The sequence below is a fragment of the Saccopteryx bilineata genome, chromosome 1, assembly GCF_036850765.1.
Source record: "Saccopteryx bilineata isolate mSacBil1 chromosome 1, mSacBil1_pri_phased_curated, whole genome shotgun sequence".
Taxonomy (NCBI): domain Eukaryota; kingdom Metazoa; phylum Chordata; class Mammalia; order Chiroptera; family Emballonuridae; genus Saccopteryx; species Saccopteryx bilineata.
The window spans coordinates 157,059,163-157,086,620 of record NC_089490.1 but is presented as its reverse complement, the minus strand read 5'-3'; the positions used below and the strand labels follow the sequence as shown (position 1 = coordinate 157,086,620).

General features: G+C 50.3%; 1 protein-coding gene across 5 annotated transcripts; it reads right to left on the bottom strand.

Moving 5' to 3' along the window:
* Nucleotides 1-266: 266 nt before the first annotated feature.
* On the bottom strand, nucleotides 267-26,903 carry DAZAP1 (DAZ associated protein 1). 5 transcript variants are annotated; one of them, XM_066277425.1, is made up of 13 exons: nucleotides 26,692-26,903; nucleotides 18,876-18,916; nucleotides 17,629-17,795; nucleotides 17,261-17,326; nucleotides 14,411-14,521; nucleotides 13,211-13,259; nucleotides 10,152-10,234; nucleotides 7,075-7,228; nucleotides 5,882-5,911; nucleotides 5,224-5,364; nucleotides 2,999-3,175; nucleotides 1,157-1,211; nucleotides 267-1,124 (listed from the first exon to the last, which is right to left on the bottom strand). In XM_066277425.1, the coding sequence occupies exons 1-13, from the start codon at nucleotides 26,718-26,720 to the stop codon at nucleotides 1,013-1,015; spliced, it is 1,215 nt and encodes a 404-aa protein (XP_066133522.1). In that variant the 5' UTR covers nucleotides 26,721-26,903; the 3' UTR covers nucleotides 267-1,012. The 5 variants fall into 5 exon arrangements, with proteins under 5 accessions (XP_066133522.1, XP_066133498.1, XP_066133500.1 ...); XM_066277408.1 differs by adding an exon at nucleotides 2,081-2,170 and having other exon boundaries at nucleotides 1,076-1,211; nucleotides 26,692-26,902; XM_066277401.1 differs by having other exon boundaries at nucleotides 267-1,211; nucleotides 26,692-26,901.
* Between the last annotated feature and the right edge of the window lie 555 nt (nucleotides 26,904-27,458).

The following is a 27,458-nucleotide window of genomic DNA, read 5'->3' as shown; positions in this document are numbered from 1 at the left end:
CTTGGCACCCAGCAAGTGGCCATGGACCCCAGAACCCAGGGTCCCTCACAATGGCTCTGCAGTTCCCACTAGGCCCCCACCCAACCATCCTAAAACCTACATCTGCCAGACCCCAGGATCCCTAGATTCAATGAGGCTGGGGCCAGGCCCCCCCAGTCAAGCAGGCAAGTGGTTGCAAGACCACAGAGGAGTCAGGGCAGGTGCCAGGTCCTCCCACAGGCAGGAGCACTTTCCTGGCAGGGAGGGAACAAATGACACAACGTGGATTCTAATCCAAACGCACTTCTCTTTATTCAAACCAGGGTTATACTGGTCAGTGGGGATGCCCTGAAGCCACATGCGCGGGAAGTAGACTGACAAGGCCTCCTGGTCCTTGATGCTGTTGGACGCGGGGTGGTTGCCAGTCAAGCTAGGCGGGTGCGACCCCCACGGCACACTTGCAGACACTGCCAGTCAGGTAAATTGACAAAAGCAAGGAATAAACAAAAATGAAACACACTCAGTAGACTGCTTCTTTAAGCTCCAGAGTTTCTGGACCAGGAAGGCCCAACCCTCAAAGCCAGGAGTATGGGGACCAAAAATGCCCCTCACTTCCACCAGTGCCAACAGAAACCCTGTTTTAAATTAAAAAATAAGCCAGTATACATTGTAGAAAATTTCTCTTAAAAATCTCACAATTTGTAAATGTATATTTTTTTCTTTAACATAAGTTTACAATATACGGTAAAACAAAAGGCTCAGGAAAATAATTTCAAAAAAAAGGAAGAAAAAGAAACCTGAAGTTTTGAATTAAAGCTGAAGACATTTTTTTAAAACCCTGTTGTTGAACCAGTGACTTTTTTTTTATTGTGCTGATGGGTTAGAGAAAGAAATATATTTAAAAACTTCAGTCCCCATAGCCTCTTCCAAAAGCCTCATGTCAGCCCCTCCCCCCAAGGTTGAATTGCGGTTTTTCTGCCAAGTTTGTGATTGTCACAAGTTCACAAGTTTCAAATCCTGGGTCTCGGCCATTCTAGCCGTCTGCGTGGCACCAGCCAGCTAGCGTCGGTAGGGATGGAATCCTTGCACATTGTGGTTCTGACCTCGTCCAAAGCCACTTCCGCCGGCAGGGGGGCCCCCGGAACCTGGCACTGAGGGGCCCCCATAGGAGGGAGGCTGCTGGCTGGGGTCTGAGAAACCCTGCCCAAAGCTGGCCAAGTCCTGTCCATAACCTGTGGGGAGAGAGTGCATTGAGTGGCCAGGGTTCCACCAACAGGACCCAGGGTCCTGCTCCTACCAGGCATCACTGGGCCCCCAGGAGCATGTGTCTCCAGAAAAGCCTACCCTGAAACCCCAGCGGGACCCTGTCTCCGCACAGAAAGAATAAAGTCTGTGAGACCTTGTGGACCCATGGTTTGTCTTGTCTGATCTCAGCAGGTCCCCATTCGTCCCCACAGACTCAAGAGAGAGGAAGTCCTGGTGGCAGAGCTGAGGGTCAGGAGATACCTTTGGGCTTGGAGATGCACATCACCTGGCCCAGCTCAGCTGACCTCAGGCTTCTAGAAAGTCTGTTCTATAGTATAATGCAGGATGGGCTCAGGCACTTTCAGGATTTAAGGAAACTGATCTACCCTGGCCTCACTCTTGGATGCACCCCAGGCCCCAGACAGTCCTCCCTCCTGTTGACCCAACCTGGAGGCTTCTATAACACTAAGTAGTATGGGGGCAGGCAGGGACTGCAAGTAGAGTGTTAGGCTTCAATGACTTGAGTTGGCCACACCTGCACAGCCCATCTTGAGTGTGTCAGGTCCTTCTTCTAAATAGGACCTTAACCCTGTACTACTGACCTCGGAAGGCACAAGGCACTTCTGGAAAAAGGAACAGCACCATCCTCGCTCCCTACCCACCCGGACCACACTCTTTGGATGAAGGCCATCCCAGGGCCCCCAGATTCCCAATTGGGGGCACACTAGGAGGCGGAGCTCCTGGGCCGTGTCCCAGAGGGCAGCGTGGGTCCATCCCACCCAGGACAGCAGAGGAGGCGATGTCCAGTGCCCGGGTGCAGGCAGGTGAGGACCGTGCATGAGGAAGCGCCACCTACCTAGGCCATATCACTGCTCAGCCTGACCATAAGAGTGTAAACAAAGTATGGGCCCGAAGCCCGCAGGGTCTTGAGAATAGGTACCCAGGCCTGGCGAGAGACGAGACCAGGGTGACTACCCCAGGATGGTAGGGAGGCGACACACTAGAGATCATGTACACCCCCACCCAGGGCCGTTCACACATCTGCCACCAACATGTCCTGTTCCAGGCAGGGTTGAGAATGCATGTGCTCAGTGACTGCAGCCCTGCGAGGTCCCAAAGGGAACAAGAGTGTGTAATGCAGGGATACTGGGGAGTACCTAGTCAGCTGGTGGGACTGCATTTGACTTGCAGACACTGGTCTTTGGTGACACAGTTCATGCCATAAAGTGGGAAACAAGGGGCTGAAACCCTTGCAGGAGCCCTGGAGGACCCAGCCCCTTGCAGCAGGCACAGAAATGATCCTAGTATGGGGAGACCCCAGGCCACACCCCGGCCTTACATGAGCTCCCCCATTCAGCTGTCACCTTGCAGACCAAGCTCAGAAGCACCTACTCCATGACCAGCCCCTCAAGTGAAGCACAAAGCCAACGCCAAACCCAGTACCGGCCCCAGTCCAGAGCTGAGACTACCCAAGTGATGATCCTGCTGGGTCCACGGCCCAACAGCAATCGCAGCCCTCACACCATCCTCCTGGGAGCCCGGCCATGGCCTTGGGTTTCCAAACTCACAGGCCGGGGGATACCTGCTGAACAATCCATGCTTTTCTATGACTAGTGCCCTGGCAAAATCCAAGCAACTGAAATCCCACTTTCTGCTTGCTTGATCCTAGGACCTAGGTCATGTGAACTTTCCAACAACTACCACCTGATCTGGAAACTACCACTGGTGGGAAATCTGCCTGCGAGGGAGGAAGGCAGGAGGCACAGCCACTCACCATACTGACTATAGGGAAAATCTGGCTGTGCCGTTGGGGGCTTGTTCATGTCTGGGGCAGCCTGAGATGGAGGCGGTGGGAAGGCCAGAGGTGCTGTCCCTGGAGTGGCGGGTGGAGGAGGAACACCTGGTGGCGCAAACTGATCCGGTGGTGGTGGTGGAGGCCCATAGCCAAAACCTGCAAACAAACAGGACAGAAAGACAAACACTATGCTTGTCATAGCCTAACCATCAGGATAGCCTAACCATCAGGAGCCTTTTCAGGATTTTTTTTTTTTTAGATTTATTAATTTTTTAGAGAGAGGAGACAGAGAGAGAAGGGGGGGAGGAGCAGAAAGCAACCACTCCCATATGTGCCTTGACCAGGTAAGCCCGGGGTTTCAAACTGGCGACCTCAGCGTTCCAGGTGGATGCTTATACCCACTGTGCCACCACAGGTCAGATCAGGATTTTCATCTGAAATGCATGAGCAACTAGACCCTGCAGACACGGGCAAAAGACTGGCATGAAAACTGTGGACAGTAGGAGCTGGTGTAGGCCCAGGAGCCATGTGCCTGTGGTGGATGCTGGCTAGTAATTTTTTTTCAAGTTTAGATTTATTTATTTATTTTAGAGATTGGGGGAGGGGAGAGACAGAGAGAAGGGGGGAGGAGCAGGAAGCATCAATTCCCATATGTGCCTTGACCAGGCAAGCCCAGGGTTTTGAACCGGCAACCTCAGCATTCAAGGTCAACGCTTTATCTACTGCACCACCACAGGTCAGGCTAGTAATTTATGTAGAAATCACTGCTCAGGAATGCTCATGAGAAGAGCAGAAGTTGGTCCTGGCTGATTGGTGCAATGGTAGAGGTCAGCTGGCGTGTGAAGTCTCAGGTTCAATTCCCAGTCAGGGCACACAAGAGAAGTGACCATCTGCTTCTCCATCTCTCCCCCTTCCCCTTCCTCTCTCTCTCTGGCTCTTCCTCTCCTGCAGCCATGGCTCGAATAGTTTCATCAGGTTGGCTCCAGGCACTGAGGATGGCTCCATGGCCTAGCTTCAGATGCTGAAATAGTTCGGTTGCTAAGCAATGGAGCAGAGATCCCAGATGGGCAGAGCAGTGCCTTTCGAGAGGCCTTGCCAGGTGGATCCTGGTTGGGGCACATGTGGGAGTCTGTCTCAGTAAAACAAAAAAAAAAAAAAAAAAAAAAAAAGAAAAGAAAAAGTCAGCCTTGATTGGCTGGCTCAGTGGATAGAGCATCAGTCTGGCATATGGAGTCCCAGGTTTGATTTCCAGTCAGGGCACACAGGAGAAGCGACTATCTGTTTCTCTTCCTCTCCCTCTCCTCCTCATCTCTTCCTCTTTTGCAGCCAGTGGCTAGCAATTTGAGCGTTAGCCCTGGCCACTGAGCTCAGCTGATTCAAGCACTGGCCCCCAGATAGGGGTTGCCAGATGGATCCCGGTCAGTGTGTATGCAGGACTCTATCTCACCACCATCTCTCACTTAAAAAAAAAATGAAAGAGAATTAGATGTGATTTAGGCCAGGAGTGGACATATCTTTTCTATAAAGGGTCACAAGATCATCATGTGGCGCTGCTCCAAGCAACAGAACTGAATTACCCAGTCCTGGACAACTGGCCATGTGTGGTTACTAAGCCTATGAATGTGGCTGGTCCACACTGCAGCCCCAAGAGTGACACATGTGGATCCCAAGGACTTAGTAGGAAAAAGGCTGTAAGACCCTTTATGTCGGTAGAATGACATGTGGCCATCCTGGGTTAGGTGAGAATTTCCTCTTTACTGTGGAACCCAGCTCCCAGTGGGTAGTTGCACCCTTTTGTCATGAGGATCCTAAGGTCAGAGAAGAGCTCTAACCTTTCTGGAAACTTGGATGATCAACAAACATCCAGATCTTCAACCACAAAGCAAAACACAGAGGAAAGTGAATCAAGACGTGAAGCCTCCTTAATTATGAATCACAGAGATTAGGTCCAGAGGTTTGTTCCAAGGCATGACCACAAGAGCAAGGTCTTCAGGCTGTGACAACTGCTGGGGCCAGCCCACAAAGAGGCCAAAGCCAACAAACATGTAGGTCACAAGGTCGGCTCATCCTTTTTCTCCAGGCTGAGTAACTGTGACAGGCTGCACCTAGCACAGGCTCCCAGCTGCCCGCCCCTCTTCTTGTGCAAGTGTCAGGAGAGCTATTAAACATGTGCAGCAAAGGCCTCCCATGGCTCCAAGACTTACTGAATTGCGGGGGGGCCCCATAGCCCTGTGGGAAGCCCTGAGGAGGGGGGAACCCCCCAGGAGGAGTTGATACGATGTAAGACGTGAATGGTGGGGGCGGTGGGGGAGCTCCTCTTCCCGCAGGGGGTGGTCCATAGCCACCTGGAACACAGAACACAGGGTGAGGAAGAGCATGGCACACAGCTCCCATGTGCCCAAATCCTGGCCTACTAGAGGCCCACTGCCTTCAGATTTTGTCAACTCCCTATTTCTTGAACAAAGACTTACCAATTGGGCCCTGGCCGGTTGGCTCAGCAGTAGAGCGTCGGCCTGGCATGCGGGGGATCCGGGTTCGATTCCCAGCCAGGGCACATAGGAGAAGCGCTCATTTGCTTCTCCACCCCCCCCCTTCCTTCCCCTCTGTCTCTCTCTTCCCCTCCTGCAGCCAAGGCTCCATTGGAGCAAAGATGGCCCGGGCGTTGGGGATGGCTCCTTGGCCTCTGCCCCAGGCACTAGAGTGGCTCTGGTCGCGGCAGAGCATTGCCCCCTGGTGGGCAGAGCGTCGCCCCTGGTGGGCGCAGGAGTCTGTCTGACTGTCTCTCCCCGTTTCCAGCTTCAGAAAAATACAAAAAAAAAAAAAAATACAAAAAAAAAAAAAAAAAAAAAAAAAAAGACTTACCAATTGCCTGTCCTGCTGGCACCCACATTCCTAAAACAGAAAACAAAGACAGGGATTGGTGCTGTGTCAGCCCAATGTCACCAACTGGTTGCCAAGCCCCACCTTCTCTCCCCCATAGCACAGTTGCCATGCTGGCAGAACCCTCCTGGAGCTCCACTGAACACAAGCAGGATGTAGCAGCCCAGAGAGACATGCCCTGTGATCTTGAGAATGCAGATGTTGCTGTCCATGCCCTCTTCCACAGGCGAGGATCCCGAGAAAAGCCACTGAGTCAGATGGCCACGGTTCTTCAATAGAACCATCAAAAGGGATGTAGGGAACACCCACAGATCAGGGACTCAAGTGCATGTGTGGGATCTCAGGTCTGGCTGCTGGCCAAGCATGAGTCCTTCACCTACCAGTGGATGAGTATCTAGAATCAGTAAATAGTTTCCTGGAGCTATTTTATTTTGCAATAAAATACAGGTTTTTTAAAAAAAGAGCTCTAGAGAAAGGAAGAATAAAGCCTCAAGCTGTGTATAGATGGTTCTGCAAACTTGGGGGCACCAGGAACCCTATATGCAGAGGCCCACATGACCTCCTTTGCCCCTTTCTAGATGCTGCCACTCTTTGGGTTTCCAACGAGGGTGGCGACTCCTGGATCCTGTGCCAGGGCCCCCCAAACCTCCTGGCAACCTGTCCTTAACTGCTCTGCATACCCCACAGAGAACTCAACACCTAGCTGGTGTCAGCCTGCAGCTTAGAGAACAGGGACAGCTTCAAAGGGTCTCAGAGACAGAAACCCTACACATCCCAGAAGCCTGTGATCAAAGTCTCCCATCTGGTGGCTATATCCACTCTTACTGTGGGCTGCCTGCCACTTGCTCACTATCAGAGTTTCCAAAACCCACCATTTTCTCCTGACTTGTCCCTGGAAGCACCACCCCAGAAAAGGGAAACTTCTGTGGGACATGAGGCATCTCAGTGCTCAGTCAGTCACACAAGGGCAAGGACACTCACTGCAACCCTGCTGGCCCAAACCCCAAAAAGGGACTAGGCTGGGGCCCAAGCACACCACAGGAGGCCACAGCACCCTTAAGACAGACCTGGTGACAAGGCAGAACCCAGGGACCCAGCGCTCAGTGGTGTAGGGAGCCCCACTTCTGCGCCAAGTCTGGAGAAGGTGGTGCAATAGCTGGTCTGGGGAGCCTTACCTTGTGGGCCATATCCTTGCTGCCATGTGGGTGGGGGTTGGCCTGCCCAGCCATTGGCAGCACTGGGCACGACGCGGCTCCCCCACTGGCTGGCCCCTGGCTGTCCGGGCACTTGGCTTTTGCTGTCACGAGGCTCGGCCCGTTTAACCTCCACCTAGACAAACCAAAGTCTCGTTCAGGGGAACGCACGGGTCCCAGGCCCCTTCCCGTCAGACACACCCTCAGGTAACTTACAACTACGCTTAGCATCTTATTACAACTTAAAACTAAATACTTAACTATAAATCTTACTTAGGCCAATAGCTTTTTTCTTTAAAAGTTATTTTGTTTTAATTATTATATTTAAAAAATGTTTCTCAGGTACAACAGATGTGACTGTAACATGCTAAGCCCTATGTGCTGCAAAGCAGGGAGCTTTGAGCATTTTATGCATAATAAGGGTCTCTCAGTCAAGTTAAAACAGCAGTGTCCTCCTTCAATAGTCTCAAAAACCCAGGACAGACACCAGGGCTGTTCTAATAATCACAGCCCTGTCACAGGCCTTCCTGGAATCCCAAGTGGCAGGAGCTGGCCCCTGGCCGCACCACAGTGGTGGGGGACCTCTCTGGAGCCCACCCACCCTGCCTGTGCCTTCAGCTCATACCTGAGAAACACAATTGGTTTACTTAGGTTTTTAATTTAAAATGTCTAAAGGAAGATAATGACTTACCTTCCCCAGGCTAACGCTTAAAGGATCTCAATTAATTCAAAATAATGTCAGAGGGAATGGATGTGATAAAGAGCCTTACATTACATCTAACAAAAAGTAAACAAACATGCAATAAAATGGACATTTGGATCAGTAAGCAATCTTCATACTGTGTTGGGTCAGCAGCCCAGGACCCTTCCTCTTTGAATGTGTCAGGAGCCACAGCCAGGGTAGGGGCCCACACAGCAGCGAGTAATGCTTGCCCCACTTATGCTGCTCCTTGCCCCCTGATGACAACAAAAGATGTCCCAATTCCAGGACTGCATTTAAGAATCCTGAATTTTTGTTGTTTTTATGATAAACTTTAATAAGAGAAACAATGATCCACACAGAGTCACCCTTGGGGTATCAATCTGGTGAGCTAATTAGCCATTATGTATCAGAATTGCATCAATATTGCTGTAAAACAGATGCACAAAGATCCCCACCTTCCTGATGCCCCAAGGACACTCCATGAAACAAAGTCCCCCTTGGTGAAAGGCATCAGGACAGCAGGACCAAGGGAGTTTCAAAGAGCTTAAATTAATGAGTCTTCACAAACTCTCTAAGGGACCTTGACTCCTGCTTATAAAACAAACTAGCCTTGGTAATTAAAAAAAAAAAGTTCCTTTACTCTCTTCCTATGGGAGCCTGGGTGTAGTCACGCCACTCTAGTTTTAATTACAAGTGGGACCTGAGCCTATTACAGTCGGAAATCCCCACTAAAGAACTGGCAGGACCTGGCTGTGGTGGTGCAGTGGATAAAGCATCGACCTGGAATGTGGAGGTCACTGGTTTGAAACCATGGGCTTGCTTGGTCAAGGCACATATAGGAGTTGATGCTTCCTGCTCCTTACCACTTCTCTCTCACCTCTCTAAAATTAATAAATAAAAAAAATCTTAAAAAAAAAAAAAGTAGCCTGACCTGTGGTGGTGCAGTGGATAAAGCATCAACCTGGAAACATTGAGGTTGCCAGTTCAAAACCCTGGGCTTGCCTGGTCAAGGCACATATGGGAGTTGATGCTTCCTGCTCCTCCCCCCTTCTCTCTCTCTCTCTATCCCCCCTCTCTATAATGAATAAATAAAAAAATCTTAAAAAAAAAGAGATTAAAACATGGTCATTAAAAAAAAAAAAAAAAAGGACTGGCAGGGATCAGTGAAGGTCATGCGACAGGAGCAAGACTTTCAGGCATGAGAAGCCAGTGATGTCAGCTATGAGCAGTCTAATTTCAGACACCCTTCACCCTAAAGGCCGGGGCCGGCAGCCTGGGGTTGGGGCAGATCATGCACTTAGCAGACATTTCTGTCCCTGAAGCAGGACCACAATTCTTCCAAGTTTTAAATGTCACGGGACCTTCAGCTACTGAAGGTGAGCTCCTCTGACCTTGTACTCTTAACTGGTGTATATCCTTGAAGTCCATAATACATAATACACTAATTTTAAACTAAAAGCTTCAGTGAATGTCAGAGTGAGGTATGTGTCACCCATTTAGTTGAGTTCAAATAAAATTAAGCCTGCATGGAGACCTGAGCCCCAGGCAAATATGAACAGCTACCCTGTTGATGAAAATCAGGAAGTGGCTGTGGTCAGCTGCCTGGGCTGGCGGGGAGGCCCCAGTGCCATGCTCCCTCCAGTATCTCAATCAGAAGAGCTGGGCATGCTGAACCGAACGAGAAGAAACTGGGGGCACACACCAACGGGGACTGCCGCCAGGGTGCGCTAAGCAGGCTTTACTAGGACCCAAACAGGGATCCTGCCAAAAGCCCCAAAGATTGCTAACTGTAAGAAATCCCACACAGCAGAATTTCTCCAGTTATTTATTTTACTGTTAACTTCTCCAAAAACTCCAAGGCCCCAGGCAAATGAGTTAAGGATCTCTTTCTGACAGTTACCTCCGTGGCGGCAACACAGTATGAAGATAAAACAACCAGAGGTCACTTGACTGCATGGAGTTAAGTACTATTGAGAGCATGTGGTTGGTACTGGAGTTTCACAGTAAGTGACCCAATTAAAACAACCAATCCTTCAGGATGTTTACATTTCTTTCAGTTTTACACGAAACCTGGTCCCAAAGGTTAGCTGCCCATCACAGGATGGATGAAGCAATCGGAATACAGTACAGACATCTGAAGGAGTGGTCACTAGAACCAAGCCTGAGGCAACCCGCGATGTCACTGGAGAACCGCCGCCCACCACCCACCCCCATCCAGAGGTCCACCCCACAGCAGAGGGTCCCAGCACCTCTAGCTCGAACCTTTTCTATGAAGGAATTTCCGTTTCCAGTGACATCCTTCAGTTGCCTGAGACTTGGTTTGGTCTTAAGGTAAAATAAAACTACAACTACACACTTTTTTGCCCATGATGTCGTGAAAATGCATGTTGACAGCCTGGTCCACTGATTGTTCGTCCTCGAAAGTAATAAATCCAAAACCTAGCCAACGACGAAGAGTGAATCAAGGTAGCAGGGTGTTGTGACACAAAACAGGATGATGAACAGTATTAGGGACGGGCCGAAGGATCAACCCAGGGCTTCAGCGAAGCAAGTGAGGGAGGGGGTTGCAGGCCTACCCGGCAATTGACTGAGGCAGGGGGACCCGCTGGACACCCAGGCCCAGCTCGAACTGGGGTTCCACTTGGACACTTTGGAATAGCCAGGGCATCTCTTAGAGAGCAGCAGCCTGGACAACCCAACAGCGAAGGTCATGAAACATGGCAAGGTGTGCCATGTTGGTGCTAGGACATTCTGTGGAAGACAAGTGCAGGCAGGGAGCAGCTGAGTGCTCTGCCTCAAACACACGTGTGCTGTTGCTTCGCTGAAAACCAGGGTTCTCCCCCTCGGCTTGCAATTTGCTTTGTAGCTAGTGCTGACAGCAGCCATATATTGTCCTAGGAGTTAACAGTATGGTCTCTATCACAGTTAGTGCCTCGCTAGGCTTATCCAACACTGTTGGGTAAGCCCAAGGAGTCCTGTCAAGGTCACATACGTATGTATACAGGTATCTATTTGCACGTATCTATGTAACAAAATACACAAAGATACAGGCCACAGCGGGTTCCAGCAGGTCAACTCTGCTGTCAGCAGCAAGAGCAAGAGGCACCACGTCATCAAAGAAACTTTTAAAGAGAAAATAATTTAGCATTTTCCAAACACAAGGAAGCGGCAGTATAAACGAAGTTTGGTTGGTCTGGGTAAGCGCGACCACCTGGCTAACGTGGCGTGTCTGGTCCTCAGTCTATTGCCCTTGTTCACGGGGCCCAACAGCTTTGAGCACAAAAGGACACAGGGCAGACAGCTGCCAGAAGACCCCAAAGAACAAAGGATGGGTGAGGGGAGGGGCCAGGGCCAAGAAGGGGCAGAAGATGAGCATGATGAAAGGGCACAGAAATAGTGTTCTGTGGCAAAGGTGTAGAGCCAGGGGTAGGCCTGTGTTAGATGGGTGGAGCAGCCACCCTCAAGGCCACCTGGGAAGGTAACAAGTAAAACCATTGTGGGAGGCATAACTGGGCCGCAGGAGCTTTTGGTTCTCTCCATATACACACACACACACAGAATCTACATATGACGTGAGAAGAAATGGAACCATGATGGCAAATTAGGAGAGGAGACAAAGCTGGGGAGAAATGAAGGGCAGGAGAAAGATGAGGTGAGCAAAGGCAGAGTGGGGCTGCATGGGCCAGAAGTCAGGGGTCACCAACCATCAGAGATACACACTGAAGCCCCAACAGGGACAATATCCTAAATCAACTGAATCAGAGGCTTTATGAAAGCTTCTGGAAAGTAAGGAAGGAACTGTTTCTGGGACACCTGCTGACCAACTGTGCTGCTCTGGGTGGTGCTCCTGCCCTCTGCTTGCCTAGCACTCAAAGGGGCTCACCAGGACTCAGGGGGACCTACAGAGCCATATGGCCAAGGACGGTGTGCGCCACAGGGGAATGCATACCCAAGGGCCAAGCTCAAAGTGCTCTCTCCGCCAGCCCGTTCTACCTGCACCCCCAACCCTGAGCCCAGGATAAGGACCGCAAGTGGCCTGGGGGTGGGGGGTGACCTGGGGAATCTAAGAGCAGCTCTCGAGATCCCCACGTTCTGAGGCTTCACAAGATTGGAGGCAATGGTGAAACACAGCACGGGTGATGAACGCATATTACAAAGTAGCATTTTCTCAGAGTGCAGGTGTGTCTGAAACCACAGGGCTTGCGAGGTCCATTAGGGCACAAGAGGCGGTGACTCGTGGGTAAGGAGCCTGGGGCAGGACGTCTAGGGATGCGTCTGTGTCAAGAGGCGACATCACCACTGAGGAAGCAGCACAGAAACACACTGAAACTTCGTTTACACCCCACTGGAGCAAAGCCCGCTCCCTCCTCTGACTGCAGGATGGCCTGTACCTGTGTGATATAATTTAGCACCTGGAGAAAAGAAATCTAAAGAGATATCGTTAATCACAAAAATTCACAGAGAGAAAAGAAAAACCACTTACTTAACATTACTATATTTACTATGAAACACTTAATAGGTCACTAAGCATGTACTTCTACATTAAAATTAAGACTATGACTTAACAGCTTAATCAACATGAAGGGAAGACATTACTTAATCATGGAGTAAGAGGATGGAAGTTCAAATGGCAAACTATTCTCCAGCACGGCGGGCGCATGCTGTGGGCAGCAGCTCAGCGCTCTAGAGGTCTCCACAGGGCAGGGGCTGCAGGGCCCGGATCGGCAGATCAGCTCCTGGCTGGGCCCAAAGCAGCTGATGAACCAAAACAGATGGGCAGGGAAAACAGCAGCAGCCACAAAACAAAAAATAAAACCACCAAACCCAAAAGGGCATGGAAGTTGGGTGCCGGCTGGCCCAGGCCACACGTGCAAGGGTGGGCTGCTCAGGAAGTCCTGGTGGGGATGTGCCCCTTCTCCCGCCAGCCCAACTGATTTGAATAGAAAAACAGGAAAAAAAAAAAGCATGAGATGGATAAAGGAAACTCCACATTCAAGCTGAGCTGCAGCAGATCTCGCCTGACGACGTGAAATGAGACTTCTGACTATACTGGCATGAGCTGGAGGCAAGAGACAAACTACACTGGCGTGAGCTGAAGACAAAAGACAGTTGTAACTAAGGTCACAATGAAAAAGGACACAAGTCTTTCAGTGCACATTGCAAAACAGAAACCATGTTCAAATTCATGTCAAGTTGTAAAAACTTTAAAAGAATGAGCCAAAAAAAAAAAAAAAGACAGTAATGTCTGACCTTGGGAAGCACAGACAAGCTGGGGGCTGCACAGGAAGAGCCTGCATTTTAATCAAGTCTCCAAATCACCCTTTTCTGAGGCAATACTTGCTACAACCACCACCTAATTGTGAGATAGTTTGCCATCTGAGGGGGAAGATCAAGGACAAACTCCATCTCTTTTACCTCGAGGCCTCTGCTTTTCTGCATCATAGATCATGACCACTTCTGTGACCTACAAAAAAAAAAAAGGCTGTTAAGAGGATCTGGATGCCATGGTGCCTATGAGTACCTCTGGCTATGACAGCAGTCTCAAGCCAAATGTCTGCTGGGAAGGCTCCAGTCTGGGGAGTCCTGGGGCAAAGATCGGCCTTCCAGGGTGTGATGGCTGAGAATCATGGAGCCAGGGACCTAGGCTACCACTCCACAGGGGAACTGATGGCCTGGAGATGCACAAGGCACCCTCCCATTCCCAATGCAGGGATGGAATGACCCAGAGCGCTGCTGCTCCAGGATCTCCCTTGGTCAGTGCCCCCGTAGTCTTGCTGACCCAGCTTTCGCTGCCAATTTGCACCCCACACACTCACTCACTGAGTATATCCCTCACTGCGTGCTCTGACACTCCTAAACCCTGACCCTGGCCTTCACACACTCAGGAGCCACCTGACAAATAGGACACAGTGGGAGCAGGCAGGATCACACCACAGACAGGGCATTTGAGCAGCACAAACCCAGGGTGACCCATACAATGGCCCCACACACGCTGGCAACCTAACCATGTCTTTTCCTCTGCTGGCTCCACTAGAACTGGTTCTGTGTAGAAACCTGATTAACTCTAATCCCCATGAGATTCCAAAGAACTTTCACTTCTTCCAGAATGTGAGGCCTGGCTGCCCAGAGGGCAGTAAGAGCTTCCAAAAAGACCAATGGGGTTGGGCCAGGGACCACTATACAGTGAGGTCCATGATGCTGATACAAGGACCTGGGAATGGTCTCTGCTCTGGGACTCCTCTGCCAGGCCAGGCCCATCCTCAGCTGCAGCTACCAAGGGTGGGCACCTTGTCTCAGGTCCTGGGCAGGAGGAGTTAGTCCAAGGTCCCAGGCGAACCTGATCTGTAACATGTCCGTCTTCCATTAGGGACAGTAGGCCAGCTTCTCCCCAACATTCCCTAGTGCCTTACAACCAACCAGAAAGGCTCCTGGGTGGTAAATGGCCATGAAGAAAGGATGGGCTCTAGTTATTCTGTTCTAGAGATGCAGGGCAAGAGGACATAGCTGCCAGGCTAAGCCTTCTGAGGACACTTCTGAGGGCTCCACTATGCCCAACCCAACTGGGCCAAGTTGAGCAGTTGCCACCTGGATGCTGCTGATGTGGGAAAAACTCACCACTCCGAATTTCTTGAAGTATTCCCTGAGCTCTGTCTCACCACAATTGTGAGGAATTCCACCAACAAATATCTTATTTGATTTACTGTTATCGCTCCTGGGTCCTTTCTGCTGTGTCAAGAAGGAAAAGATGGTTAGGTCACATAGGGAGCCCTCTGCATGCTCCCCAGGGTTGTGAGTGTCTGCATAGGTGTAAGAGCCACGAAAGCTACCAAACACTCTCAAAGTCCAGTGAGTCCAAATAGAACCAAGAACAACATTTTCCCAGAGACCCAAGGAGACTGGACCTAGAACCATGGCAGCACTGTTTCAAATGTGTTTAAATGCAGACCACAGTACAGTGTCCAATTATTCTAAATCACAACAGCACAGAACTTAAAACTCTACACTGTAAAACTAAGGTTTTCAAGAAAGTAAGGAACACACAAGGGATCCTCCATGAGTAAAACTAGTGATAAGACTGGTTTTCAGGTGGTGGTTTTCAAGCTGGTGACCAACAGTGACAATACAAAGTCTTATAACTGAAGAGCCACTCCATTATGTTGTTTTTCTTTCACCATCCCTGACCCCTACCCCGCTATATGTGGAATGATCTCACACCTACCTCGGAGAGAAATACCTGAGCCCAGCTCATCACTTGGGGGCCAAACGTGGAGGGGACAGGCCCATCCAACCTCTATGCGTGGACCCTAACCTTAGCTCCTACACTGCAATGCTGACCCTCCCATGCCCTCTTCTCCTAATACCCTTCTTCTTTCTACCCAAAGACCTTATGGGTTAAGTCATCCCAACTGTTCTTCTTCCTTTTTTTAAAGATTTTATTTATTGGCCTTGGCTGGTTGGTTCAATGGTAGAGCAACAGCCCGGTGTATGTAAGTCCCACGTTTGATTCCTAGTCAGGGCACAAAGGAGAGGCGACCATTTGCTTCTCCACTCCTACCACTCCCCCTTCTCTCTCTCACTCTCTCCCAGTCCCAGAGTCATGGCTCAATTGATTCAAGCTCACTGGCCCAGGGTGCTGATGATGGCTCCATAGAATCTCTGTCTCAAAAGCTAAAAATAGCTCAGTTGTGAGCATGGCCCCAGACAGGGGTTGCCAGGTGGATTCTGGTCAGGACACATGTGGGAATCTATCTCCCCTCCTCTCACTTGGAAAAGAAGGAAAAACAAAGATTTTATTTTAGAGAAAAGGGGGAGAAAGAGAAGTGTGTGTGTGGGGAGTATTAACTCATAGTAGTTGCTTCTCATATGTGCCTTGACTGGGCAAGCCTGGGGTTTTGAACCGGCGACCTCAGTGTTCTAGGTTGATGTTTTATCCACTGTGCCATCACAGGTAGGGCCCAACTGCTCCTGATTAAAAATTGGGGCGGGGGGGGGGGCGGGTTTGCAGATTATGGTCCGTGACTATTCTGTCTTAGACTAAAGGACATTAATAACCAAAAATAATCTAGACTGCGCTTAAGAGTTTAGTCTGAAAAGCTGTGAAGGTCGCCTGTGAGATAATCTCAGAAATGTGAGCATGGTGGTGTGGACACAAGTGACACTGGGCATCACCATAGGAATCTTAGCTGTGGGGGTTGGAGGTTTTGTGGGAAGTTGAACTTTTAGGAAATGCAAGTTCCAGAATTTAGGAGTGGTCTATTCAGAAAGAGATGGATGTTAACATAGATAACTCTGGCAAATAGTAACAATTGATGAATCTAATTTTCTGCAATTTGAAAACTTTTTTAGAAAGTTAGAAAAATAAAAGTGGTTTCAAGGGTCTGAAGACTCTAGCCATCAACAAACAGAAATGCAGGTCTCAAGAGTCCACCTAGACCTACGATCAGACATGTGTGGTGGGGTCTGTGTGCAGCTTCTCAAAAGCCTTCAGCCCAGCTGTTTAGTAGGGCTTTCTATAAGCATGGGAGTATTCCGGGCAATAGTCTTCTCTGAGAACTGCTGGGTGGTGGAGATGCAGGTGGTGAATGACAGAGGACAGGTCTGCTCCAGCTGGTCCTGTCCAGGGGCCACACATAGCTCACAGGGAATTCCCCAGGAGTCACCATAACGGCTGTTTGAGAAACCAGTGACCACGTTTGTGTCTGGAAAGAAGCAGCCAGCAGAGCTGGGTGGTGGAAGCCTTGGCATTAAGGTTGATCAGGCCACCAAGGAGAGGAGTGAGAGACTGGGGGAGAAGCTGCTCTTGGCCCTTTCAGGCAGGCTGGGAGCATCTGTGACGAATAAAACCAGAAAGCTCTGGATGATAAACAGTGTGAGATGTCATTTTTTTTAAAGTAGACTAATAAAAATTTATCTTGGCTGAGATAAAAAATTAATAATGCTGGGTAAATCTGAGCAATTCTCAGCTGGTCAAGTGTCAAAGAAGACCTGTCACTCCTAATCTTTTTTTTTTTTTTTTTTTTGGTGGCAGAGACAGAAAGAGTCAGAGAGAGGGACAGACAAGAAGGGAGAGAGATGAGAAACATCAATTCTTTGTTGTGGTTCCTTAGTTGTTCATTGACTGATTTCTCATATGTGTCTTGACTGGGGGGCTACAGCAGACTGAGCGACCTCTTGCTTGAGCCAGCGACCTTGGGCTCAAGCTGGCGACCTCGGGGTCTTGAACCTGGGTCCTCCACATCCCAGTCCTATGCTCTATCCACTACACCACCGCCTGGTCAGGCACTCCTAATCTTAATGAGCAAAAAACCCAGATCAAAGGCATATGTTTGTCCAACCACTATGCTATACATCTGAAATATAGAATATTAAATGTAAACTGTAATTGAAAAAAAAAATAACAATAAAGGCACAGATGTCCTTTAAACTGGCTGTGGAACATACAAGGTTGACCAACTGGCCCCTTACCCAGCCTTCCTTTGGCCGTGTCCTCTCTGGCTGCATCCCCCGAGGTGTACATGGCTTTGGGTCAATCTGTAGGAAGTTTCAAACAAGCAAGTTGTAAATATGCCACCCTTCTCTCTAGAAAAGGTGTTACCAACAGCAACCAGTAGCAGAGCACACTAGCACTCACCCATCAAGTCACACAATTCACACCATGTTCATATCCATATCCATCTCCTATTCCAACCTCCAGTCTAAACGGAACCTTAATCCTTTTAGAGAACCCGTACAAGAATTCTTTAACATAAACATCTATAAAAGCTCTGAGACCAGTAAAATGAAGGACAGATTAGAGAGAGCAGCAGAAAGCTCAACTGCACCAGGACACTTACATTTCGACCATCCAGTGTGTGCGGTCTGCTGGCCAGCACCGTGCCCACACAGTTGGGGTCTTTAAACTTGACAAACCCGAAGCCTCGAGACTGGTTGGTTGTTTTATCTTTCATGATCACGCAGTCCACAACCTCTCCATACTGGGAGAAGTAGCTACGGAGAGTCTCTGCTCAGATATAGGAACAGAAACAGACACACACACCAGTGTTAAGCACAACATCATAGCTGGCATGCAAATATGTATGCACATGTGCCACTCTCCTCGTTAACCAGCCTAACCTGGAAAATGTGCAACTAGCCACTTTTACATTGACTAATCAACTAGTTTGGGGGCAGGGGAAGAGGATCAAGGATGGTGAACACATGAAGGAGAATGGGGGACTCCACAGTATGGGTATATATCACATCTTCATATAAACTAGAAATGTTGCAACTGAGCAGGACTATGGCAAAGGTATCCAGGAAAGTGAAGTTTAAGAGAATGGAGAACCACCACTTCGAAGGCCACTTGACAACCAGCTTCTTCCTGCTACATCTGAACTCAGTGACCGCTGGGCAAATCCCTGGCCACTGTACTCTGCATGTTAACAGTTCTCCTGCCTCCAGAAACTACCTCAGCCTTGAGCTAGGAACCTGCAGCCTAATTTCTCCCCTAATTCTGCTGTGAAACATCAGGATGAAATTAATTGTTTCAAAGCTAATATTGCATTCCCTCTGTCCCCGCCAATGCGCAATTGAATGCCCCTCCATCCCAGAAATCAAGATAATCAATCTTGGCCCTGGCCAGTTTGCTTAGTGGTAAAGTGTTGGCCCGGTGTGTGGGTGTCCTGGGTTCGATTCCCGGTTAGGGGACACAGGAAAAGAAACCATCTGCTTCTCCACCCTTCCCCCTTCTCTTTCTCTCTCTCCTCCCCCCCCCCCCCCCGCAGCCATGGCTTGATTGGTTCAAGTGCCTTGGCCCTAGGTGTTAAGGATGGCTCTGTGGAGCCTCTGCCTCAGGTGCTACATATAGCTTGGTGGCAAGCATCGGCCCCAGATGGGGGTCACCAGGTGGATCCCAGTTGGGATGCATGCAGGAGTCTGTCTCTCTATCTCCCCTTCTCTCACTTGGGAAAAGAAAGAACAAAGATAATCAACCAATAATTAAAGAAACCTAAGGTAGCAGCAAGAGACTAATTTACATAACATAACTTGAAGACCAAGGTTAGCTCGCCTGTAGCACCTGGCACTCAGTCATAGCACCTACCTTGGGTGGTGCTCCAGTCAAGACCGCCCACAAAGAGCTTCCTGCAATTCAATAAGAAAACATTTAGGGTCAAATGATGCTTGCCTTACAGATGCTGCCCATCTGACCCATCCCAAGGCAGTAATCCACATGACAGAAGGAGTGACATGGTCATGATTATGGTCATGGCCATAGCACACAACAGCCACAGTCATCACCTGGCCTCATTGGTTGCAGACATGAAAAATGACTCCAAGACTTGCCAACACAGCAGGGTGAATGTCCAGAATTGCATATGCTTGTGGATCATTAACCGGAGGAAGTCTCTACACTACTACTCTTGCAATGTTGTTCATTTGCAATCAAGATCTGAGATGGTAGGTGACAAACCAGAATGACAAAGGGGTAGGAGCTACAGGGCAAAGCTTCAGATATCTAACACGTGGTCATGAGCTAGAACCCACAAATCACTGGAAAGGTTCTCAGAGCTCCAGCCAGACAAGCAATGGAGCCCTAGCCCACATTCCCCAAGGATGACCTGGGCTATCCTTTTGAGCAGCCACACTAGAACTTTCGGGAGGAACCCAACACCATCCCTGCAGTGTACCTGCCTTGTGTCTGCACAGCCCTTGGCAGGTCCGGAACCCAGAACACACCCCTTCTCCCTGGGGAGAGCTCTACACTGTTAGGACCCAACAAGGGAGGGCTATGGCAGTGCCTGCCTTTCCCACCTCTTATACTGCCCTCAAACTGTGTAGACCGGGAGTGAACCGAGGCGCTGCAACTGTCTCAGCTTCCACATGGAACCATGCTCTCTTGTCTCACCCTCAGCACTGCTCTGCATCATTCCAGCCTCCCAAACCCTGGAGACAGGTATGACAAAGGAGGCAGGAGTAGAAGGCTCCAGCATTAATGGAGGCAGTTCTCTATCCTTGTTTTAACCAGGAGAGGAGACACTACCATTGTCACCCCTGGAGCTGGACCCAGGCGCTAACTGGAAAGTCTTCAGATGCTGGCAGGTAGCCCGGGCTCAGTTTCCACCTGACACACAAGGACCCTGCAAGGATGATCGCACTGCTGCCTCTTGAGCAACCAAGAGAATTGACAGCCTGACTGATGGTGGTGCAGTGGACAGTGTGTCAACCTGGGATGCTGAGGTCCCAGGTTCGAAATCCTGAGCCCACCGACTTGAGTGTGGGGTCCTCAGCTTGAGCATGCTGATCCTATGTTCACTGGCTTGAGCAAGGAATCACTGACTTGGCTGGAGACCCCAGTCATTGATTGTGAGAAGCAATCAATTAACAAGTAAAGTGCTGCAACTACAAGTTGATGGTTCTCATTTCTCTCCTTTCCTGTTTGTTTCTATCTCTAGCAAAAAAATTAAATTAAATTAAATTAAAATCACCAGACAGCAAGCCTTGCATTCAACCCAAGGATAGGACCGTCAAGGTAACAGGCACACCCATCACCTCTGCTGCACCTGGTGACTTGAACCTCAGTGTGCTAACCACTGGCAAAATGCCTGTGACAGCACTTTGTTGTTGCTCCAATCTGCCTTTTCTCTAAGGAAGGGCAATTTAAATTTAGTATGAGAAACAATTTCCCACCACCAGACAGGTACTTACTACCACCCTCAAAATGCCAACAAACAGTCCACCACTCTTCCTGGTTGGGGAGGGCTGAAAAGGACTCAGAATAGGTGTCTGGCTGTGGCTGTGCTTCCAATGCCTTAGTCAGAACAGGTTTCAGGGAACATGCTGACCAAGCAGCAATGAAGCTCACATTTAGCCTCTTCAAACCATGTTGCAGGCCTCTTGTCTTCCAAAAACCCTGGGGGGCAGGTCAGGGAGTGGAGCCTCTATCTGTGCCCCACTCCCCAAGGGCTGTCTAGGCCCTGCCCAGAGCAAGCTGTGCCTCAGGCCCAGCTCCACCCAGCATGCCTAACTCCTTGAGGCCTGGCAACCAGTAGGAGTACAGGGTCTTGAATGACAAGGGCCAGAGGTTGGCTAGCACTGCTGAGTAACTGACTTTATTATTAACCATTTGCCCAGTCCTTCAGAAAAGGAATGACCAAGGGTTTGCTGTGGAAAAGAAGTTTTGTGCAGGAAAGAAATTCAAGCATTCTCCAAAAAACAAAATTAAAACAAAACCTAATTCACTTAGAGAATACCACCCTCTATTTAGCATTGCATCCACCAAAACAGTAAAATAATAAGTCTTTGCCCATCTAAGCACCCAACTTCCACCACCTATCTGCAGAACCCACCAGCCCAGTCCAGGTTTGTCTTCACTTAAATTTCAAAATTAGTCATTAAGGGGGAAAAATCAGAAACGCCATCACCTGCACAACCAACAGAACTAGAATCTGCCCTGTGGATGGATAATAACATGACATCAATACTGTGATTTCCAATTTTATCACTGTACTGTGTGCATTTAAGAGAATATCTCTGTTCTTGAAAATGGAACACATGGGCCTGACCAGGTGGTGGCGCAGTGGATAGAGCGTCGGACTGGGATGCGGAGGACCCGGGTTCCAAACCCTCAGGTCGCCAGCTTGAGCAAGGTGTCACTCAGTCTGCTGTAGCCCCCCCCCCCCCCCCCCCCCGTCAAGGTACATATGAGAAAGCAATCAATGAGAAACTAAGGTGTCACAACAAAGAATTGATGCTTCTCATCTCTCCCCCTTTCAGTCTGTCCCTATCTGTTTCTGTCACAAAAAAAACCCAAATAAACAAACAAACAGAAAACAACAACAAGGGACAGGCTCACAGAAAGGGGCATTGGGGCATCACTTCCTTTCCAATATTTCATGGAAGATGTATGCACAAACCAAAGGGGTACAATGTTAGCTTCTGGTAAGTCTGGCTAGATAAAGAATATTGGAGACTTTATTATTAACCTGTAGCTGTTCTGTAAGTCTGAAGTTATATGAGATTATAAATTAGGAAATTCTCATTATAGAGGAAATGGCAGGATTTAGGTTTCTTTTGAAACAACCATTCCATCACATAGGATATCTGAGACACTCAGCAAGAGGTGCCTCTAATATGACTATCAGCAGAGAGAACACATGGAGCCTCCCTTCCAAGCAGCACCATGCTGGCACTTCACGTGTTTCTACTTCCTTTCCTCCTATTCTGAGGGCACACTCTTTTGGTCTGCACAAAGAAGGTTCCAGAAGGTCGTGGGAGGCCTGCTGACTCATGGTGGCAGGGACCTTTCTAGAGCCCCAGCACAAAGTCCCAAATTCTGAGCCTCAGGTTTCTGTAATCAATAAAATAAAAAGGGCCCTCAGGGCCAACCTCACTAAGGCAAGTAAGAAACAGGCATTCCAGCTCCCCAGAAACTTAAGATCTCTACAGAACCAGCCTAGATCTTGCTGCCCAAGCAGCAAGCCAACACAGATATGCAGTCGTAGCGTCAGTGAGAGCCCTGATTACCCCACCAGCTATCTAGGGACAGCCCAGACACACTCACTTTGGCAACATGTGAACCTCAGGACGAAATGGGTAGGTACACATAGGACTCCGCAGATTAAAGGATTAGCCAACCATGCTGCTCCCCCTCTCTAGCCCTTCCCTGCTCCTGAAGGGTATCATTAGTCAGCTAAAACTGGATGTCAAGGCCCCACAGACCCTATACTCCCCAAACCCATCTGCGGACTTCCTAGCTCTCTCAGGCCCTCCCACAGAACAAGTCAGGTTCCAAAGCAGGAAACAGGCAATGCCATCAACTGGGGGATCTGAAAAAGTAGTCTGTGATTAGCATGCTTGCTCCCAGGGCCTAAACCTCAAGAGGCAACTGGTGACTTCCTCCTGTAAGGGGCTCTGCACAGGCTCCAGTTAACATTCCCTTTGAATGTTCTGCCTGCTGAAACCAAACCTGTTTCTGGATGACTACCCCACTCTTGCTCTGTGGACTTCACAGCAACCATGTAGTCTTTGCACTGGAAAGTCAGCCTTCAGTAGCTTCTCTTGGTTGGGGCTAACCACTGTGGGCAGTGCCCAGGAACCACAGTAGCAGGTTTTGGTTAAGTTTTATCCCGCCTGGCAAGAAGACCACCCAAAAGCAGCTGGGGACAGAGGCGGAGGACCTGGACCAGTCAGTCAGTTGTTGAGCAAATGGGCCTTTCTTCTTAGCATCCAACCCAGAGCCTATGTTTGCATCTTCCTGGTCTCCAGTGGGGACACAATGGGACCTGGTCTTCTTAAGTCTGTCCCAGTATCCCTGAAGTAGAAAGGTGGCCCTGGGAGGGGACACAATCCTGGCCTGTGAACCTCACCCCAAAGCCCACTTATGCCAGCCTTTGGCACTAGGGCTTCTCTTCTGCAAGTAGGGAAAAGTATGCCCTCCCAGATGACTCTGGGGGTTATGTGACACAAGAGAAAATCCCAGAACTGACAGCTGAATGGTGGAAAGAACTCTTCCACTGCCCTATCCCATGCAATGTCCTTCCCAAATCACAACCTCTCTAAAGCAAACCAATCAATGACCCTTCCCACCTCGTTGGGTGATCAGTACAAACAGGTATTTACAAGTATAGCACACTGCTCCTGGTCCCAATGTAACCAGGCCCTATCAGAGCTGAACTCTGGGATATCTTTTTCCAGATCCTAACAAACTATTCCAGAAAGACCAGGAAAGACTCAAGGACTCAAGCACTCTGCCTTGGAACACTCCACATGCTGTCACTCAGCCAGCACCAGGGCTCCAGGTTGCTGAGGTCACCCACTTGTAGCCTCTCTGGCTGAGCAACCATGGACTCACCCCACATTCCCAGTCTTTCCTCGAAGCAACCCCAATACAGCTTAACTTCCTTTCTCTAAGTTCTCCCGTCCCTGCAACTCTGCCCTAGATGACATGCAGGTGTCCCCGTCTTACCAGTCCCCAGTTACGCAAATAGGATAGTGTGTGCCAGATAAAATCTTCCTCCCATTTCTCCAGTTCCTGACACAGCTTGGCTGCCCCAGAGGTGTGTGGAACAAAGTGCCTATGTCTATCACTAAAGGGAGAGAGCTCTCCTCCAGCACCCAGGAGCATCAACAAGATGTCAGGCGCCCTCTGATGTGCACCCACAAACCCTAACCGAGATTATCAAGGGACCTTTTCTTAGACTTTCCAAGGTCATGGCAAGGAAAGGAGGACCTATCAGCCCTGTCAGATCAGCAGTCCCCCCACCCCTACACACAAGGTGAATGCCTGTCACTGCCAGGCCTGCCTTGGAACAGAGGACGTCTGACCATCCACACATCAGCTACACAGGGCCACAAATGACTATAGGTGACACACAGCTACTGTTATCCTTCTGCCCTCAAGACCTAGCCCTTGCTCTGTTCTAGCTGACTATGACAATCAGGATGCTAAACACATTAACTACAGCCAGTGGTCTCACCCAACTTCAATTTTCCTGTCAGATTTCATACTAATTTCTGAGCCAGCTCAGGTAGTCAAGAATTGGGGAGGCTCTTCATTCAAACAAAATTCAGGAGTACAGACCAGGAAAGAATGGTACCTAAGGCATCCACACATTTCCTGAGGCCTCCACAGTGCACACACATGGGTCTGTCAAGGAAAGGGGAGTGGCCCCTCCTACCTGTCAAACACTCCCCAAGGAGCTACTGGGGTGGTGACCACACACCAAAGCAAAGGAGATCAGAGGTGAGGGTGGCTATCACCAAATATCATTCAGGGCTGGCACCTCCTGATAATGTCTGCCATCGCTTGGATCTGAGCACTACAAACCTCCCACATAATAACCACTCCAAAGCACAACCATGGTCCCCTCACAGGAAACTACAAGAGGGCTCATCACCAGGGAGCCTGAATAACACAATTACATAGCAAGGACGTCAAAATGGACCTGGGACACCACATCCAACACAAGGTTCCTACATAAAATAGAAACTTATCAGTACTTTTTAAAAGGTGTATTTATATATTAATTTTAGAGAGGGAGAGAGAGAGAGAGAAATAGAGAGAGAGGGAGAGGGGAAGGGAAAGAAAAATAATTTGTTATTTATACACTCATTTGTATGTGCTCTGACCAGGGATCAAATCCACAACCTTGCTATATCAGGATGACACTAACCAACTGAGTTACCCTGTCAGGGCCTGCCAGCACTTTCTGGCAAGAGATTTTTACTTGAAAAGCAATAGGTTTCTGGGGCACCTCTGATTTACAACTTTAAAACTCAGGCAATCTGGGAGGGGGAACATGGCCAAGCAGGGTCTCTAGTCCCAATTCTGGTTCTGCTACTCACTCTGCAGCCTTCCCAAGTTGCCCAGGGGGCTGGAGGGTCCAGGCCCAGGCTCAGATCCTGGCTGGGATCTAAGAACTGGGACAAGTTGTAGGGCTGAGACATGTGCATGTGGGTGTGAATTTGGGAAGCCTGCTTTCACCCTGCCTCATTTCTTGTTACTTTTCATTTACCTAAGAGAATGCAGTCTTCTAGTGCTTGACAGGGTTAACAAACAAACCAAAACAAACAAATAAACAAACAAACAACCCCACCCCACCCCACATCTGGGAACTAAGTGCTTTTACTCCCAGGTCCTCTAAATGGCATGGGGTTTAGGCGAGGGAGGAGCTCACAAAGTGCATTTTACATTTAAGGTGTATGAAGCGGCTGAAGCCAAATGAGGGTCCAGTGATACCAGCCTCCCACCGCAAACAATGACTGACTCATCCAATCAATTACTTTGTAAACACCACAGTTCAAAGCCAAAGGCACCAAGAAATTTACACAAAGCCACGGAAAAGCAGTCGGCAGTTTTGCCCCCTTTTTCAGAGAGGAATCTAACTGTAATATTACGCTGGTGCCCTGGGAGCTTGTCTCTGCACAGAAAACTAGAGCAAACCCCTCCACTAGGGCAGAACTGCATTTTCTAGCTCCTTTGGGATGGCTTCTTGGATCTTGGCTGGTTCGGCACTAAGCAAGGTTATAATTAAGGGGAAACTTAGCTGTAACAAACCTGCTGCAATAGCTGGGCCAAGAGAAAGACCTCGGAAGCAAGGCTTGCTGCCGATCCTCCCGAGTTTCCCTTTTCCTTTATTTTAAATACACCCTGAAAGGGTTTAAGTGGGCGCTGAGAGAGAACGAGTTCCATCAACACAAAAACAAGTTACAGACGCCGCGGGGTGCGCTGACCGGTCCCCGTGACCTTGGCCCTAGGAATCTCTGTTTGTGACCCTTCCTTATTCTTAGCACTTGGCGGGCCAGAGTGGAAAGGATGCGATGCCGCCCAAAGTTTCTGGTAGGAGAAGTTGGGCGGCTGCAGAACCGGAACCCCCTCATCGGGCCCGCCACGTGCGCCAACCCACCAAGTTTGTGCGCGGGCTGGGGGCGCCGCAGTCCGTGAAGATTCCCGTTTGGAGACCTCCAGCGGGAAATCTAGGCATGGGGGCAGACGGGGCGCCTGGGACCCCACTAAGCTCCCGTCCAGGGTCTCCCAGCCGGAAACCGAGGCGTGGAGGCGGAAAGGACGCCTCAGACCCTCCAGGTTCCCGCTCGCGGTCCCCGATGGTAAGCTCGGGCGCAGCGGCAGCAGGCCCCTTAGGTGCCCCCTAGGGTCCCTTCTGGAGTCGCGCAGCGGGAAACTAAACGCGGCAGCGCCCCCCCCCCCCCGACTCCCTTAGGCTCCCGTTTGGGGTCCTCCTGAGCCAAGAAACAACAGGAATCCTGAGAACCTCTAGAATGCTGCTCAGGGTCCCCTCCCGCCGGCTAGGAAACGGCGGTATCCTGGGCTGCGGCCCCGCGGCGTGACCTTGACGGGACCAGACGGTGTCTGGGAGGGGGCCGGCCGAGGCGGCGGCCGCGGCCCGGCGCGTTCTCACCCGATCTCGTCGGCGCCCGAGTTGTTCATGGCGGCGGCGGCAGTGCTCGGCGTCCCGGGCCCCCTGGCTCGCTCCCGCCTCCGGAAGGTCACTGGCCCCGGCGCCCTCCCCACAGCAGCGGCCCGGATCTGCGCAACGGCGGCCGCCGCGCTGCCTCCTCCCCTCAGCGCCAACCCAACAGTCACCGCGCGCCCCCGCGCCCGCGCCGCCGCCTTGCACACGTCCGGGCGCGCTCCCGCACAGGGCGTCAGAGGGTGGGTCGAGGGTGCGCCCGCGTGCGTGCCGCGTGCGTGCCGGCGTTTGTGCGTGCGGCGGGGCCCGCCCCGCGGCAGCTCGACCGCTTCGCGTCAAGCTTTCTCCTTGGCGGCTGCCGGTGTCGCCGCGGGACATGCTGGGAGATGGAGTCCCGCGCGCAGGCATCGGCCCCGCCCCTGACTCTGTCCCCGGGGGGAGCGCGTGGGCCGAGCCACGTGTGTGCGCGTGCGTGCGTGCGTGCGTGCGTGCGCCTCTGTGTTCGGAATAGGCACCACTGGACGCCGGCGGAGCAGTGGCTTTCCGGTTCGTTCCATTGGGAAGCGGCGGAGACGCATTGGGTCAGCTGGGGGCTCAGGCCACGCCCGCACTTCACCCGGCTACAGTCGGCGTTCTGTCCCATTCCTGCGTCTTGGCTACTCCTGCTGTCCTGCTCCCTTTTTTTAATTTAATTTTTATTTATTTTTTATTTCATTTTAGAGTGGAGGGAGAGAGAGAGAGAGGAGAGACAGAGA

What these genes read in the sequence shown, in the direction of transcription:
- DAZAP1 (XM_066277401.1), bottom strand. Translation starts at nt 26,720, where the DNA reads ATGAACAACTCGGGCGCCGACGAGATCGG. An exon ending in TGACTGGAGCACCACCCAAG is followed by an intron (nt 17,796 to 18,875) that starts GTAGGTGCTATG and finishes ATATCTGAGCAG; the next exon opens with AGACTCTCCGTAGCTACTTC. An exon ending in CACGGCCAAAGGAAGGCTGG is followed by an intron (nt 14,522 to 17,260) that starts GTAAGGGGCCAG and finishes TTCTTGACACAG; the next exon opens with CAGAAAGGACCCAGGAGCGA.